Here is a 15876-nt window from a genome sequence, read left to right on the forward strand (position 1 = left end):
ATTTATTTATTGTTTCGGAGTCCCCAAAGGTGTACATAGTGAGAGTAATTTGCGTTACGTAGTGCGGATGAAAGAACTTTTACCAAAGGGAAACTACATCGTCTAGTCTAATTAAAAAAAAAGTGCTTCCAAATGTTTATTACCTGTAGCGCAAAATACATTGTCTTTATTTGGCGGTCGTACCGAAAATCAAATCACCTTTTGGTGCGAAACAATGAAATAATATGTGTACATTCATACTGATTAAAGCTTTTAATAGTTTCTGTCAAATATTTTAAAACTTTTGTTTTTTATTTTTCGCCAACAGGAAGAAAGTCAAGCTATGGAGAAAAAATCAGTAGATTTAGATGAGGAGAGCGAACTAGCAAAGCGACCATTCGATTCCATTTCCGGCAGTCATGGTTTGTCAGGATTTGCCAAACGACCATTCGACTCAATTTCCGGTAGCCACGGCTTATCAGGATTCGCCAAACGGCCATTCGACTCAATTTCCGGTAGCCATGGTTTGTCAGGATTCGCCAAACGACCATTCGACTCAATTTCCGGTAGCCACGGTTTGTCAGGATTCGCCAAACGACCATTCGACTCAATTTCCGGTAGCCACGGCTTATCAGGATTTGCCAAACGTCCATTCGACTCAATTTCCGGTAGCCATGGTTTGTCAGGATTCGCCAAACGACCATTCGACTCAATTTCCGGTAGCCATGGTTTGTCAGGATTCGCCAAACGACCATTCGACTCAATTTCCGGAAGCCATGGCTTGTCAGGATTCGCCAAACGACCATTCGACTCAATTTCCGGTAGCCATGGTTTGTCAGGATTCGCCAAACGACCATTCGACTCTATTTCCGGTAGCCATGGTCTTTCCGGCTTCGCCAAACGACCATTCGACTCAATTTCCGGTAGCCATGGTCTTTCCGGCTTCGCAAAACGACCATTCGATTCCATTTCCGGAAGTCATGGTCTGTCTGGATTCGCCAAGCGACCTTTCGACTCAATTTCCGGAAGTCACGGTTTGTCAGGATTCGCTAAAAGAGATGTGTCCGAGGAAGATGAAAGATCGTTCGCTTTGTCTGGCGAAGAAGTGGAGGATATTTTCGAGGATTAAAAATTCAACCAAACTATATTGTTATTTTCATCTGTTACAAAAGCAATGACCGAAGTCATGTTTCTTACTTAACAAAACTAGCTCTACTGAATCAATGGAAACTTTTTCACGTGAAACTTCATCTGTTGGCAAACATCTGAAGATCAAATACCTGGCGAACAGGACCTAAACTAAGACCTTTACACGAATTCTGTTTTTTAAGTCACATACACACTGTCATTTCTAGCAAAATAATTTTATTTTTTCCCCTTTTTGAGAAATTAATTGAAGAAGAAGCTGAGACACGCATGCATGGTCACGTGATTTCTAAATAAAGTATCAATTCTTCTTGTGTTTTGGCATTGGTATTTTTGCTTGGTGTGGCGTACGTGTATTAGGTCACAAGGCTATAGGCAATTTCAGTGGCGTCACTAGGTCGTGTGACCCGCTTTAATAACCCTCCCTGTATTATTATATAAGCTGACCACATTATCCCTTCATATACCGAGCTTAAGAAATATATGAATTCTAATTCATCTGCCCAATGTATCGCTAGATCAAAAGATAAATCTTTACTTTACTATTAAATTTGTTTAACCGAATAAAACAATGTTTTGAAAGTAAAGTTTACGACTCGTCGAGTTACTATCAAATGACGTCACTCAATGCCGACTGCCTTGTGTCGATATTTGGCAGTTTAGCCTCTTTGTTGTACTTAATATGAACAAAGATGGTCAGACTATTAAAATATAATCTTAATTTATACGAGTTCACATGAAACAACAATCACTTTGATGCTACAAAACTTAATGATGAAACTTATTGAAAAATTAAACAAAAACCATTCGTACTTCTTAAACAATGCATCAGTTAAATCAATTCAATGCTCCGCATATCTAATCATCTAGTTATGTTGTCCAGAGGTACACAGCTAGCTCAAACACGTGGGTCCACCACTACAATAGAATCTCGTTTCAATCTGATATACAGCTTCAACTGAAAGGGGGACAATCAGAGTTTCTTCCAGGCATCTCTTCGGGAGGGCGAAGAAAGTCTACCGCCTCTCCGAACTAAATGGAATTTATATAAACATTAGTGCCCCCCCCCCACCCCCCCCCCCCCCCCTAAGAAAAAAAGTCTGGAAGAAACACTTGGACCAATGTGTTGCTGTTTGCACTTCCTCTGAATCTTCCTGGGAACTAGGAGGTTAACCAAACTTGAGAAAACCAATCACAAAGCCTAAAACATATTGGAGAAAACAAAAAAGAAAAAGAATTAAAAGAATTTTAAAGTTCCATTAATTTATTTATATTTATATGACGTTACACATTTACGGTTTACAACATGAGAAACAGGTCTCAATAAACCACCCGCATATTTATCAAACAACTCAGATACATGGTGAAAAAAACAGGATCAGGACAACGGGAACTGGGCATAAGGACAACCAAAAACACATGCTACCCATCAACCCCCAGTTAACATTCTATTTTCAGAAGTTAATTCATACTAGGTAACATATCGTTGTTCCCTATTTTCTTATTGAATTTTTTTTAGTAAAAATCTAAATCCAAAACCAGAACTTCACGTGGTGGAAAAATGAGTTGAAATCACCAAATCTCTGACATCACAGTGTTTACAATAGAGAGACGGAACTACCATGTGGTCTAAATATAGCTATGACCCATTTACAGCTTTTTTTTTGTTAGCCTTGCTATACTATGGTGTAATAGCGAAATAAAATATTTCTTTATGAAGTTTCAATTTGCATGTTTGCATAACCGAATTTAAGACTGCTATACAAATTTAAAAAAGAATGAAATTAAGTACGTCGATAATAAATCAATATTTTTACAAATAATAAATACATTTAAGCAAAGAGATATCCTAATTGAACGCAAGTGAGAAATAATTACAGAAAAAATTCATAAAAAACGTTTTAATAACAAACTTTTATGTAATAATGCACTAAAAAGTAGAAAATAAATTATAGACTACTATTTAAATAAATATAAAGAAAAGCGTGGGTCACTTTAGTATCTATTGGATACCTTTACTAATGTTAAGGAAGACACCCACGCTTTTCTATATAGTTAATTAAATAGTAGTCTATAATTTATTTTCTACTTTTTAGTGCATTATTACATAAAAGCTTGTTATTAAAACGTTTTTTATGAATGTTTTTTTCAGTACTTTACATGTTTTATTTACAATAGAGTTACATGACTAAAAACCATTGCAAGCCTACTGAACGTGATGGCGCAGCTATTGAACGTACCGTGATGGCGCAGCTATTGAACGTGATGACGCGTGTGGCGTGGTTGGCTAGACATGCCTAATAATTTGGTCCAAATTTTAATTAATTCATAAAAAATTAATTAGGCATCCAATTAAGTCAAATTTAGTTTCAGATTGCATTGTCTTCATGTCTTGACCCACGTGCCATCTTTGAATCGTATCGGTCAAGTAGAACTGTCCGAATTTTCACTCCTGCGTTTCGGTCTAGACAGACTGAAGACAGACTGACGAGGAAGTGAGTTAAATAAAAGCTTGTAAAAAAAGCAACATATGAAAGTAATTGACCAGCTTTGGTTTTAGCTTAAACTACCTCTCTAGGTTACACATCGTCAAGATTCTCAGAATTAAAAAAATATAAAACAACACATTCACTAGTCTTACAGATATCCGGGAGAGCGTAATACTCATTGACAAATATTCAAATACTAGGAAATTAGAAAATCTAACACAATCGTTCTCCATTGATTCACAAGTCTTGTGTAATCTCTTCACTGTTGCCAAGAAATTCTTGTGTAATCAATACTAGTACAAAAATTATGTAATTTACACAACATACAAATATATTTAAAATAGTAAATTTCAACAGAAATAAAAAAAACGTTAAAATTTAAACAACAGTCCTGAATCACGTGTCATGTCACTCTATTGGACAATATTAATCCACGTGACGTTTTGGTCATTTCTTCCCCATTTCCGGTTTATTCGATGGTCTAAGTGCTGAATGAATTCTTCAAAAACTCAGTCGACTGGATCGTTCATCCGTGACTAATACATCAAATTGGAAAGGAAATGAACAGATGATTTTTGACGTGAGGGGCTAATGGTATTCTTGTGGGGAGACCTACTCTCAAGGCAAACACACCCAGCCTTATACAGGACCTGGGTCGGGATGGGGGTGGTAGGGGGTGGTGGCTACATGGGTGTATGACATCGATCAATGTCTACACGTTCCAGTCTACTTGATGCGTGTCTCGACTATGATCAGACATGTTTTTAGAAGATAGACAGTTCCCTTTATTGACATGTGAAAGAAAAAAAAGGAAAGTTTGGTGGTGTAGTCACGCACAAGATGGCGCGGCGCCAGGAATGGAGAAAGACAGGGGAGCCACCCGATTTTACAGGGGCACCCACTCTTAAAGGGGCACCCGATCTTATAGGGCACCCGCTCTTACAGAGGCACCCGCTTTTACAGGGGCACCCACTTCATGAACATTCGGGTTGTGACAGGAATATCTGATGTGCAGATAACACTTCTAATCAAGTTAATTATTGTTCTGAGTCATTCTCATTTCATCGGTTGGGCAGTTCCTCCCCCCCCCCCCCCAAGAAGCACGTCCCCAAACAACCCCCTCGCCCCAGACAAAAAATATATTATTTACATAGATAATATAAACTTAAACCAGTGCCCCCTCCCATTCCGAACATTTGAGGTGTTACCCCGGGGAACATGTCTGAAAGAAACACTGCCCCTATGGATATCAAGTATACATATCAAGTATACTCACAGTGGCGTAACTATCTTACTTTAAACCATGTTTGGAAAACCATCTATCTCCCAACGTATAGTTTTGTGTTTAAATAGAAAGTTAAGTGAACTTGCTGTGAATACAGCATAAGTTTTATAAACCCTACCCACCACTCACCCTCCTTTATACTCATTAAAGAATTTAGCAAAATTATGCACACGTTTGATTTGAATTACTCCAAATTCTTGTAAGGAAGGCAACTCTCGTATGATACTGCTCGATACAAAACATCGTTTATTCCCCTTAGGCGAGTAGTAATTTTTTCCAAGTGAACAAAGGGCGGTATCTATTGATGTGTACGCGAACATGTCACCCATTCATCTCCTTAATTGCCTGCCCCTAGTTAGCAGTATCTGAATCAATCGACACAGGTGTGACGTATATTGTAAACTGCTACTTAATGAGTTGGTTGTTAGATAGGTATTTATAATGACAACATTGGTCACAAATTTTTAATGTACTACAAATTAGAAAGATGTTAAAATTACCTTTCAGTAACTGGAGGTCCATGGTAGTTAAAGTAGAGTTCACTTGTTTCTGTGACCTCGGCATATGATGAGATAGTGTAGTCAGCGCTTTGTCCATCTGGTTGTACTTTCCATTTAGTGAGTCAAGTACTCATAACCACTGGGTGGACTCATGGACGTCCTACAGAATTGAGCCTGGGACTTTAGGCAGCAGTCGTACGCTTTAGCGTCCAACTACACCGTCACATTAAGAATAAAGGTAGAAATGTACTATGGTGATCTTAAAACGTCAGTTCCTTAGCTAGGAAAGGATGTGGAACTACTACAGAGACAGGAAAGCTTAAAGTACCAGCTGATAAAGAGAAGTTTAGCAGTGTTTCTTTCAGACTTTTTTCTCGGGGGGGGGGGGGGGGGGGGGGCACTGGTAAAAGTATATATTTTCTTCGTGGAGGGGATGGGCGGTATACTTACTTTAGGAAGAAACTCTGACGTTTCTATTGCCCGATTTATTCGGAGAGGAGTGTTTTAGTGCAACTATATTTGACATCATGTGCCCAACGTTTGCAAGTAGAACTAGTATTATAATAGCAAAAACTATTAAAAATCGCGTGCGTGATAAAATTCTCTTCGACACCAATAAAGAGTGTATCATTATTACAAGCTTTTATTACAAGCTTTTATTTAACTGACTATCTCTGTCTGTCATCTGAAATAGTACTCAAGTTATAGGCTTTTGAAAATTTCAAAGTAGAAAAAGTTCCATTTTAGGTTATCGGAAATCGCTCAAAAGTTGAAACGGATCTACGATTTTGATATAATACGTATATATGAAATTTCATCAATCTAGCTGTAATGGTACTCAAGTTATCTTGTTTACACACACAGACAGACAGACAGACAGACAGACAGACAGACAGACACACATACACACACACAGACATACGGAAAAGATTGCGAAACTATGTTTTTCGACTCAGGGAGCTATACAAAAATCTAGATTTTTTTGTGTGCACGATCACAAGACTTTCTCTATACTTCCTATATATGAGAAAGTAAAAAATGGAATAAATCAAAGACTACTTGTCCACGACTAAAAGCAAAGGTTTGGTGGTCTGATATAATGTTAGGTAATGAGCTTAGTCAGAAAATATAACAAAAGTAAGCTGATTAATTGATCTAAGTACAGCTTTGAGGAAAATGTAATTATTTCTTAGTACATAATCTAGTCGGAAAAACATGTATTAGAGGCTGGGGATTGCAAAGCTTTAGACAAGGAAACATTGACGGAAAAAAATATTGGTGGTGATTTGATCTGATAGTCAGAAGCCACCGTACCATCAGGCAAGTTGCCGTGCTAGACCAATGAGAGGGTCGATCACCCAGCCTCGTTGTGAGCGCGCGCCCACGGTGGGGCAGAAGATATAAAACAGGCGCGCCGGGACGCAGACAAACTGTCGTCACTTCTCCAAGTTCGTGTTTAACGCTAGGAACAAGACCATCCCAGCAGACAGCAAGCGGACAGAACATCTCAGAACAGAACCCAAGTTGTCTAGAACAAGATACAGCCATGAGCCCAATAATGTTGACAGTTTTTTCCCTGCTACTTATTCTGGCTGTAGCAGATGGCCGACGAGTAAGTTCTTGGTTCGCTGTCTACATTTTGTTTGTTTTCTTCTTAACTTTTTTCCCCAATACATTTCTTTTCGACCGTATAGAAACTGACAGTTCAGCAGAAAAAAAAGTCTTAACTTTACATTATCATCCTCGTATATTTCATTCATTGTCAAAACAGAGTTTATGCTAATTTCCGGGCATTTTTTCTTTGACTTAGAGGTGAATATATGTTCTCTGCAATCACTGTACAATCTATCAAGTTCTCGTTTGATTGATTTAGTCTTCAATCCTCCTTTCTCTTGTGGCTTCGCAAATTAGCCAGATATTTCAGCTGGGTTTCGATTGGATACAATCATTCTGCCCGGCATTTGGTTGCTTTAATTGTAACGGAGGGTAATTAAACTGCGCGGACGTATATCCATATACCTCTTTGATATCAAATAGCTATTTATGGACAGAAAGCATTAGCTAAAGCAGGTTTTTTTTCAAATCTAAAAACTTGTAAGTGAAAAATATAATTTGCATAACTTAATAATGCTCTATTTGTGATATTAAAAATGTCTTCGTCATGTTTTTATAAATACTGCCTTTGCATTTAATGCATATCAGGTATTAAATATTATGATGACATTGAATGCTTTTTTTTCAAAACAATTACGTTGCAAAATATTTAAGTCTAATATTTTAAATTTTTGCTTTTCATTTTTTTTTTTACACCAGGAAGTGAGTCAAGGTGTGGACGAAAAATCAAAAGACGATTATTTGGACGAAAAATCAAAAGACGATTATTTGGACGAAAAATCAAAAGACGATTATTTGGACGAAAAATCAAAAGACGATTATTTGGACGAAAAATCAAAAGACGATTATTTGGATGAAAAATCAGAAGACGATTACAGTTCAGACTACTCAGATTCCGCTAGCGATGGTTTAACAGGATTTGCCAAACGACCTTTCGACTTAATTTTGCAGTATTGTCTGTATGTCTGTGTATGCCTGTATGTTTCTAATTTTGAGTAATTTCCGGTGACCGGAAAAAACAGTATTTCCAATTATTTTTTTTAAAACGCATGTTAGTTTATAAAGTACTTATGTTCCGCACTTTTATACACGCATTGTTTGCAGTTCATTTGCTGTGCCATTCTTTTTTTTCTACGTACTTCTATAGAGTCCTTGCAAAACGTGACCTTAATCACGTGATACCTACGTCCGCCGCCACGGTGGTGAACACTCGCAAGTAAACAATCAGCTGTTTCGCAGCTTCGGGCGCGTTTCAAAATGTGTTCACTATATATTGAGAGCCTCGCATCCACAGAACTTAAACAATACGTAAAAAACTTTCAGGAATTGAAGATCGTTAAATTCGTGTTGACATAACATTCAGGAGTATAGATAATTTAAATATAGAACTAGTTAGTATACATTCTAGATTCTCTAGTTAAGTTTAAGATTTAGTAGCAATAGATCTTGTAGATCTACGCAACAGTAACAAACGTGATACCACTTAACCCGCACACAACCCCCAATAAAACTGCTTATCTTAACCACATTATTCCTTCATATGCTTACTTCACAGGTGAGCTCTACACCTACCCAACTCTACTTCACCTGCCCTGTGTCCCGCCAAGTTCTGATAGGCAGCTTTATCATTCACATCTAGAACATTTTTCTTTATTGTCGTGATGTGTCTCGAACTCGTATCACCCGCATGGTAACTATTACACTACCATCTTAGCTATGTGTGTACTTATAAATTAGTGCAGAATTAGTGCTATAATATACTGCAAAGTAAGAAACTTCAGTTAAGCGAATAGGTCCTATTATTTCAAATTAAATTATATCCCAAACTAGCCAATTCCATACCTAAACAAACAAGGATTTATATAAAATAATTAAGGCCTGAAATAGTTTAGTGTAGAAACTCATAGATTCTAGATCTAGATTTAACTAAATCTATATGTAGAATCTAAGGCTTAAGTCTGGTTTTTTTCGTATAGATCTAGAACCTGGATAGATAAATCCCATGTATTATCGAAATAGATGATCATTGAAGCAAAAAAAGCAAAGAATTATTTCAAATATTTAAGGACTAACATAGTTTAATAATGAAACTCAATATTTTAAACTATTTAATTTTGGTTTGACCTATACTCTAGAATTTAGATCAAGGATTGACTTTCCCTTTGTCAACAGCTGATCCGTAGATCAAGAGAATCAGAAGATACCCGGCATTGCCCACCCTAACAAGTACCAACTAAAATCAAAACACAAAAACAAGCAAACATAACACAAACACAAATACAAACATAAAAAAGGAAACAAAAAAGCAACCAAAAGCAAACGAAAACAAACTAAATCCAAACGCAAACACCAACCCAACCACAAATAAAACCCAACACAAACACAATGAAAACACAAGCGCAAACATAAATGCAAAGTGCCCACAGTCTAGCCCATGGCGCCAAATCGCACCATGCTGATGCGTCGGCGGAACCGCCTGTTTCAGATAAGTAAACGAATATAGTACTCCAATTTGTTCAGTCTTTTGCATTCACTTAAACGAACGTAGGTGCCATAGGGTACACGGAAAGTCCCGGGACACCAAATAGCACCTTATCTGGGCGCCGGAGGACGCCCTGATTTGATTGACTTAAAGACTACAGTAACCTTTCTTATCCATAGTCTATCGCATTGCTTAAAACGCAAGTATGCACCGTAGCGCTCACAGGATAGCCCACGGCGCCAAACCGAAGCCTGCCGAGGCGCCGGCGAACGCGCCTGTTTCAATTTAGTGAACATTTACAATACCCCAAGCTTATCCGCAAACGGAAAGAAGTAAATATAGAGGACATTTAGGATCTGCCTTCTTAACTGTTATTGAATTTAAAAAATATTTGCGGTGCAAAGCGACGCCATCTGATGGAAATTTTGAAGCTATGAAACATAAATATAGATCTAGCTCTTAAAAGAAATTGTTTCTTCGATCTTGCCTTTACAATCGATAGTGTAGTAGAACGTTAAACTGCAAAATGTACTGTTTTAAAACGTCTGCGCAAAAAAAAAAAAAAAAAAAAAAAAACAAAGGCAGATAATTCCCATTCCCGAATAAAGATGTCTTTTTTTTTACGTCAGCTGTCTTTGATTAAAAATAATAATTAGTAAACAGCACGTTCAGTGTATAAAATAAATAATAGGCAGTATTTAAATGACCTACCACATTCCACTTGATCAATCTAGGCTAATTATGTAATTTTTTTCCCAACACCAAAACAAAGTAATAAAAAGTAACCCCCCCCCCCCCCCCCCCCCCCCCCCCGATGTGAAATTTTTATTTAATAAATGGAAGCAATTGTGTTTTCGTAATATATCAAGGGACGTAAGGTGTGCTAAGGAACTAAATGTAAATAATTTTTTGACACAATTAGAATTTTTGTGAATGGTGATACATTTTATTTTAATTTGTTTGATGATCATGCGGACAATTATTATTGTAAGTTTAAAAAATGAAAATTGTTTTACAACACCTTCCCTATTATTTTTTTTAAAATAATGAATTTAGACATTGAGTAATTTAGATGTATAACACTATGACGATATTCTTTTGGAATCCTTGGTCACATACATACAGAAGTGACCATTATATATTAAATATATGTTTATTTAAACATACATATACAGCCTTGTGCCCCTGTACTTTCACAATTTATTTGGCTAAACAGAGAAAGGATTAAAGGAAAGTCAGTCCTAGAGATAGGAGCTGGAACTGCCTTACCAGGCATTGTGGCTGCCAAATGTGGTGCTAATGTCATTCTCAGTGACAGCAACAGTTACCCACAGTGCCTTGATATTTGCAGAGAAAGTGCTCAGCTAAATGGTGTACCAAATGTTGCTGTAGTAGGAATCACATGGGGTGAAATCACTTCAGTTTTAACTGACCTTCCTAATATAGATGTTATACTTTCTTCAGATTGTTTTTATGATTCAAAAGATTTTGAAGATGTAATTATGACACTGTCATACTTGCTACACAAAAACCCTACTGCTGAAGTTTGGTGTACTTACCAAGAAAGGAGTTCAGATAGAAGTATTGAATATTTACTGGACAAATGGCAGCTGATGGGAGAAGAAGTTGACACCCCTGATATGGACTCACTAGAGACAAGTTTCCAAGGTCACACAAAGCATACAATTCATTTATTTATCATAAGGAAAAAACAAGATCTGCCACCACTTGTATCATAAAATGGATTGTCTAAAAAGTATACCTTGGATTTTCAGCTTCTTACTGTTGACTGATATTTGAATAACATTTATAAACATTAAAAAAAAAAAAAAAAAAAAAAAAAAAAAAAAAAAAAAAAAAAAAAAAAAAAAAAAAAAAAAAAAAAAAAAAAATTTAAACATACATATGAAGAAACAAGATGGCGCATGTAAACTACCCCTAATTCGAAAGACATGCAAACTGGACTGTTTTGATCATCATCAAATGACGATTGGAATTAAAGGGTCCAAGCACTGAAGCAGGGCAGTGCTGTCTCATTGATGGGAAACAACAAGAAGAAAGCCAACAACAGAAATTCAGTGAGAGAAAAGCACTGCCCAGCAGTCATCTGTTATTTACAATGGCACAAATTAAAACTTATGCACGGCTGAGACCTTCCAAAAAAGCTTACCCTGGCTATGAAATTGGCAAAAATGTGCTGACAGTACAGATCCCAGATAATAAAGATTTTCTTCTCCAAGGACCCCAGCAGCCCATTCGCAGCAACCTTAGCTATGACATAGTCTTAACCGGTATCTTCAGGCCTGAAGTCACACAAGGGGCAGTCTTTGATGGTGTTGCCAAAGATATTATTCAACATTTTTAAATGGCTATAATGGAACAATTTTTGCTAACGGTGAAACTGGAACGGGCAAAACTTATACTGTAGAGGGTAACTCCTCTCGGTACAACACCAGAGGCCTAGCTACACGAGCCTTGATCATGATATATCAACAACTAGAAAATCGAACAGATGAACATATATCAGTGTATTTATCCTATCTAGAAATATACCAAGAAGTTGCCTATGACTTGCTAAATCCAGCAGCAAAATCATCTTTACCTGTAGCACCATTTGCCAAGGTTACAGTGGTTGAAGGGCCCAGAGGCTCATGTATTTTGAGAGGTCTCTCTCTGCATCTTGCCGCCAATGAGGAAATCGCACAAATGCTCTTATTGCAAGGACAAGCCAATCGTAAAGTGGCTGAAACACCGGTAAACCAACGGTCGTCAAGATCACATGCTGTGTTTACTGTGTACTTGCAAGTGAGGAAGCATGATTCGGAAGTTCTTGTTAAGTAAGTTCAGCATTCACTTGTTGCGTTCATTTTTTATTTTAAATTGTCATGTTTTTAAATTGCAAAGCTTTAACATTCTGCTAGCCAAGTTATTTTAGCTAACATAATAGCAGATCACATTTCATATTAGTCAAAATGCTACTTCTTAGCTAAAACGTAATGTCTTTTTAAGAAATAAAATTTCCAGACCATAAATTTAAAATGTTAAAATGATGTAGCTGATATACTAATATCTTATTCAATAAAATATTGTTAAAAATTAAAAAAAAAAAAAAAAAAAAAAAACCAAAAAAAAAACCCAAAAAAAACAACATACATATGTATTACACCAAATATATTAAGGATATATCTGTTCATGTTTTTCAATTATTTACATAATGTATTAGGTTGCACATCTTTCTATAGGCCATTATGTCTTTGAAAAACCACCTTATCTCTATCTAAAGGACGTTTTTATCATCCAAAACAGCTAAACTGCAAGACATGTAAACTTGTAAACTATCACACAAGATGACATTTTTCATCAAGCTCGACTCAATAGTTCTATTAAAGAGGGGTGGGATGGTGGTCTTGATCAATAAAATATTGTATTTCGTTTCTGCGCTAAATAATTAACAGACGATAATAATCAAGAGGCGGCTAAAATGTTTTTATTTCAAGTATGGTAGACATCATTCTATATCTCAGGTGTCTGTAATTAATTCAGGGAATTTTTAGGTGTATGTGTGAGTGCGAGAGAGTGTTTGTGTTCGTATGTAAAGGGTGTAGTGTCAGTGTAAGGGTGTTTGTGTGTAAGAATGTATGCGTGTGTGTTAGAGAGTTTATGTATATTTGTTAGTTTGTTTGTGCGGGTGTGTCTTCCTCGGTGTGAATGTTTGCAGCTATGAATATACGATGTTGTGAAAGATAATGTGTGTGTGTGTGTATGAGTGTGTGTGCAGACTTGCGTGGGTGGGTGAGATTGTTTCTATAGATGTGAACATTTGTGTGATAGTGCGCATGAGTGATAATGACTACCCGTTATCCTGTGGGTCTCGGGGGGTCATCCATAAATGACATCACGCTTGTCACATATCACAAAAAAACCAGACCCCACATTAAAAACACCTATTTTGGCTGAGCATGGGTCTTATCGTAATATCCTTTCATATGCTAAGGTCACAAAAACAGGACAACTCTACATCACCTGCACAGTGTCCCGCCAACTCAGACATTTTTTTTTGTCTTTTTCTTCTTCTTCTTCGTTCTTAATTATTAGTGTTTTAGGTGATCGAGATTTATCTGCCAGTGGGTTTGAACTCGAGACTTTGTTCGAATTTATCAACCATGAGCTTTTTGCCTCCAACACAGTTAAGCGGTACGTGTCAACTGGTTATGCGCCATTGAGGACATTGACTCCGATTTCAGCCTGCTTTTCTTTTTGGATTTGCTTCCATAGCCTTTGTCCAAGAACCAACTACAAGGCAACAGTTGTTTAATTTTGGAGTTGTTTCTCCTAGAAGAGTGGCTGTCCCCAGCTAACGAGCCTCATCTGCCCGAGTTTTTGTCTTTTAAAAACACAGATTTCGGCCGAGCTTGGGTCAGACCACACTTTTCCTTCATATTCCGAGGACACAGAAACAGATGAACTCTACTTCACCTACCCTGTCCCCCGCGAAATCCCGATAGGCTTCATAAATCATATATTCCATCTTAATTTCGATTGGATACAATCATTCATCCAGTATATTTTGTATTGGAGGATAATTAGACTGCGCGGAATTATATCCATAGCCCTCTTTGATATCAAATAGCTGTTATGGGCAATAAAAGATAGCTAAAGCAATTTGTTTTTAAAAAATATAAACAATACAAAGTGAAAAAATATATTCTACATAACGTAATAATGCCCCATTTGTGATATTAAAAATGTTTTCAGCATGATTTTATACTTACCGCATTTTTATGTAATGCAAATGAGGTATTAAGTATTAGGATGACTGTGAATATTTATTTTTTCTAAACAGCAATTGCGTACAATGGCGTTTGAACGTACCTTAATGTATATTGTATCTTTTTATATCTAACTCACTAGGGAATTCATAAAAAGTAGAACTCTTACAGCACAAAGTTCAGTTTTTCAAGCTTCTGCTCAAACTACCGGAACATTAACATATGCTTTACATCTCCTAATTAACTTGCTATAACTCTTTCTAGGCGAGCTGCCACTACCAAACGTATCACATCTCCCAATGCGTTTCGGTCGCCTAGTCTATTTAAAAACAGTCTCTGGTATCTAGGTTTGTCAGGATTTGCCAAACGACCATTTGATTCCATTTCCAGAAGCAATGATCTGTCTGGATTTGTGAAGCGACCAATCGACCCAATTTCCGGTAGCCATGGTTTGCAAGGATTTGCTAGGAATCTGAGGTGACAAATCACACCCTGCAGAGACGCCGGTGGACGCGCCTGATTTGATATAGTAAACAATAATTGTGTATAGCGTATAGAACGAACGTAGGCGCCATAGTGTTCACATGGGAGCCTGGGGCGCTATAGGTCAAGCAACAGCCTGGGCGCTGGCGACTGCACATGTTGAAGCTTTAAATCTGAATTTAGTAGTATCACTTATCCATTATGCAGAACGCCTAAACAACGGATATTAAGTGCTAAGATAGCCTCTCTGGAACTCTGGGTGCCAAACTGTGTCATGACGAAAAATGACAGTGAAGGCTTGTTTGAGTGTTTCGTTTTATGTTCTTTTTGTATTTATATTATTAATTTTAATAATATTTCCTTTTTATAGAATACTTCATAAAAAAGTTATTAATTAAGAGAAGTTATTGCTTTTTATTTGTTTAGTGAAAATTTATTAAAAGGAGCTTATGAGCACTCATATTTGACTGTTTAAAAAAGGGAAATAAGTAATGGAAGTGGTTTTAACGTATGCCTATCTTTCACACTACTCCTTATGTGTATATTTGTTTACGCAACAGCATGTGTTAGCTACTGAATAACATCACTACTGTACAAAAAGATTAACGGTTCAGGTGGGTTGATGTGTGGTTGGTTGCATTGTCAAGTGTTGTGTAGATGAGCAGTGTTGGCCATACAGCCCACAGCCCACATACACCACGAAAAAATAAAATACCCCCCCCCCCCTTACCCTTACGCTCTACACCCAATGAAACACCAGGTTACGATCGAGCGTGCCATGGCATACATTAGACCTATATAAACTGACCAGCAATACTAAGACAATAGCTTCACTAATTAGCCCTGTCGCAGTGTGTGTGAGTGTGTGTTTGTGTTCGTGTTTGTGCGTGTGTGTGTGTGTGTGTGCGTGTGTGTGTGTACGTGTGTGCGTGTGGTATGCTTTCGAGCGATTGTGTGTGTGTGTGTGTGGACGCGTGTGTGTTTGTGTGTGTGTAAACTCTTTTGAAAGAAACCTTCAGTCGGCCACTTGTAACTCCACGTAATCCCGTTGGTCTACCGGTCACTATTGAAACCTCAATGGAGGAGGAAAAGATTGTATTAATTTCAAGCCAAACTGTGGCTGGACAGC

The 15876-nt window shown here is 37.2% G+C and overlaps 2 protein-coding genes across 2 annotated transcripts; both read left to right on the plus strand.

Annotated features, from left to right (window-relative positions):
- The first annotated feature begins 309 nt into the window (after nucleotides 1-309).
- On the plus strand, nucleotides 310-1435 carry LOC131952034 (uncharacterized). Its single transcript, XM_059314503.1, has one exon. The coding sequence runs from the start codon at nucleotides 323-325 to the stop codon at nucleotides 1106-1108; it is 786 nt and encodes a 261-aa protein (XP_059170486.1). The 5' UTR covers nucleotides 310-322; the 3' UTR covers nucleotides 1109-1435.
- Nucleotides 1436-6957: 5522 nt separating this feature from the next.
- On the plus strand, nucleotides 6958-11265 carry LOC131951992 (histone-arginine methyltransferase METTL23-like). The gene is made up of 3 exons (XM_059314473.1): nucleotides 6958-7011; nucleotides 7713-7982; nucleotides 10671-11265. Exons 1-3 carry the CDS (start codon nucleotides 6958-6960, stop codon nucleotides 11232-11234), a joined length of 888 nt encoding a protein of 295 aa, XP_059170456.1. The 3' UTR covers nucleotides 11235-11265.
- The last annotated feature ends 4611 nt before the right edge of the window (nucleotides 11266-15876 follow it).

The sequence above is a fragment of the Physella acuta genome, unplaced genomic scaffold, assembly GCF_028476545.2.
Source record: "Physella acuta isolate Inbredline_101_S28 unplaced genomic scaffold, ASM2847654v3 ptg000068l, whole genome shotgun sequence".
Taxonomy (NCBI): Eukaryota; Metazoa; Mollusca; class Gastropoda; family Physidae; genus Physella; species Physella acuta.

Bases quoted from the DNA above. Each gene is read 5' to 3' on its own strand.
- LOC131952034 (XM_059314503.1), top strand. From the start codon at position 323: ATGGAGAAAAAATCAGTAGATTTAGATGAGGAGAGCGAACTAGCAAAG.
- LOC131951992 (XM_059314473.1), top strand. From the start codon at position 6,958: ATGTTGACAGTTTTTTCCCTGCTACTTATTCTGGCTGTAGCAGATGGC. The intron at 7,012-7,712 runs GTAAGTTCTTGG...TTTTTACACCAG, and splicing joins CTGTAGCAGATGGCCGACGA to GAAGTGAGTCAAGGTGTGGA. The intron at 7,983-10,670 runs GTATGCCTGTAT...ATACATATACAG, and splicing joins AGTATTGTCTGTATGTCTGT to CCTTGTGCCCCTGTACTTTC.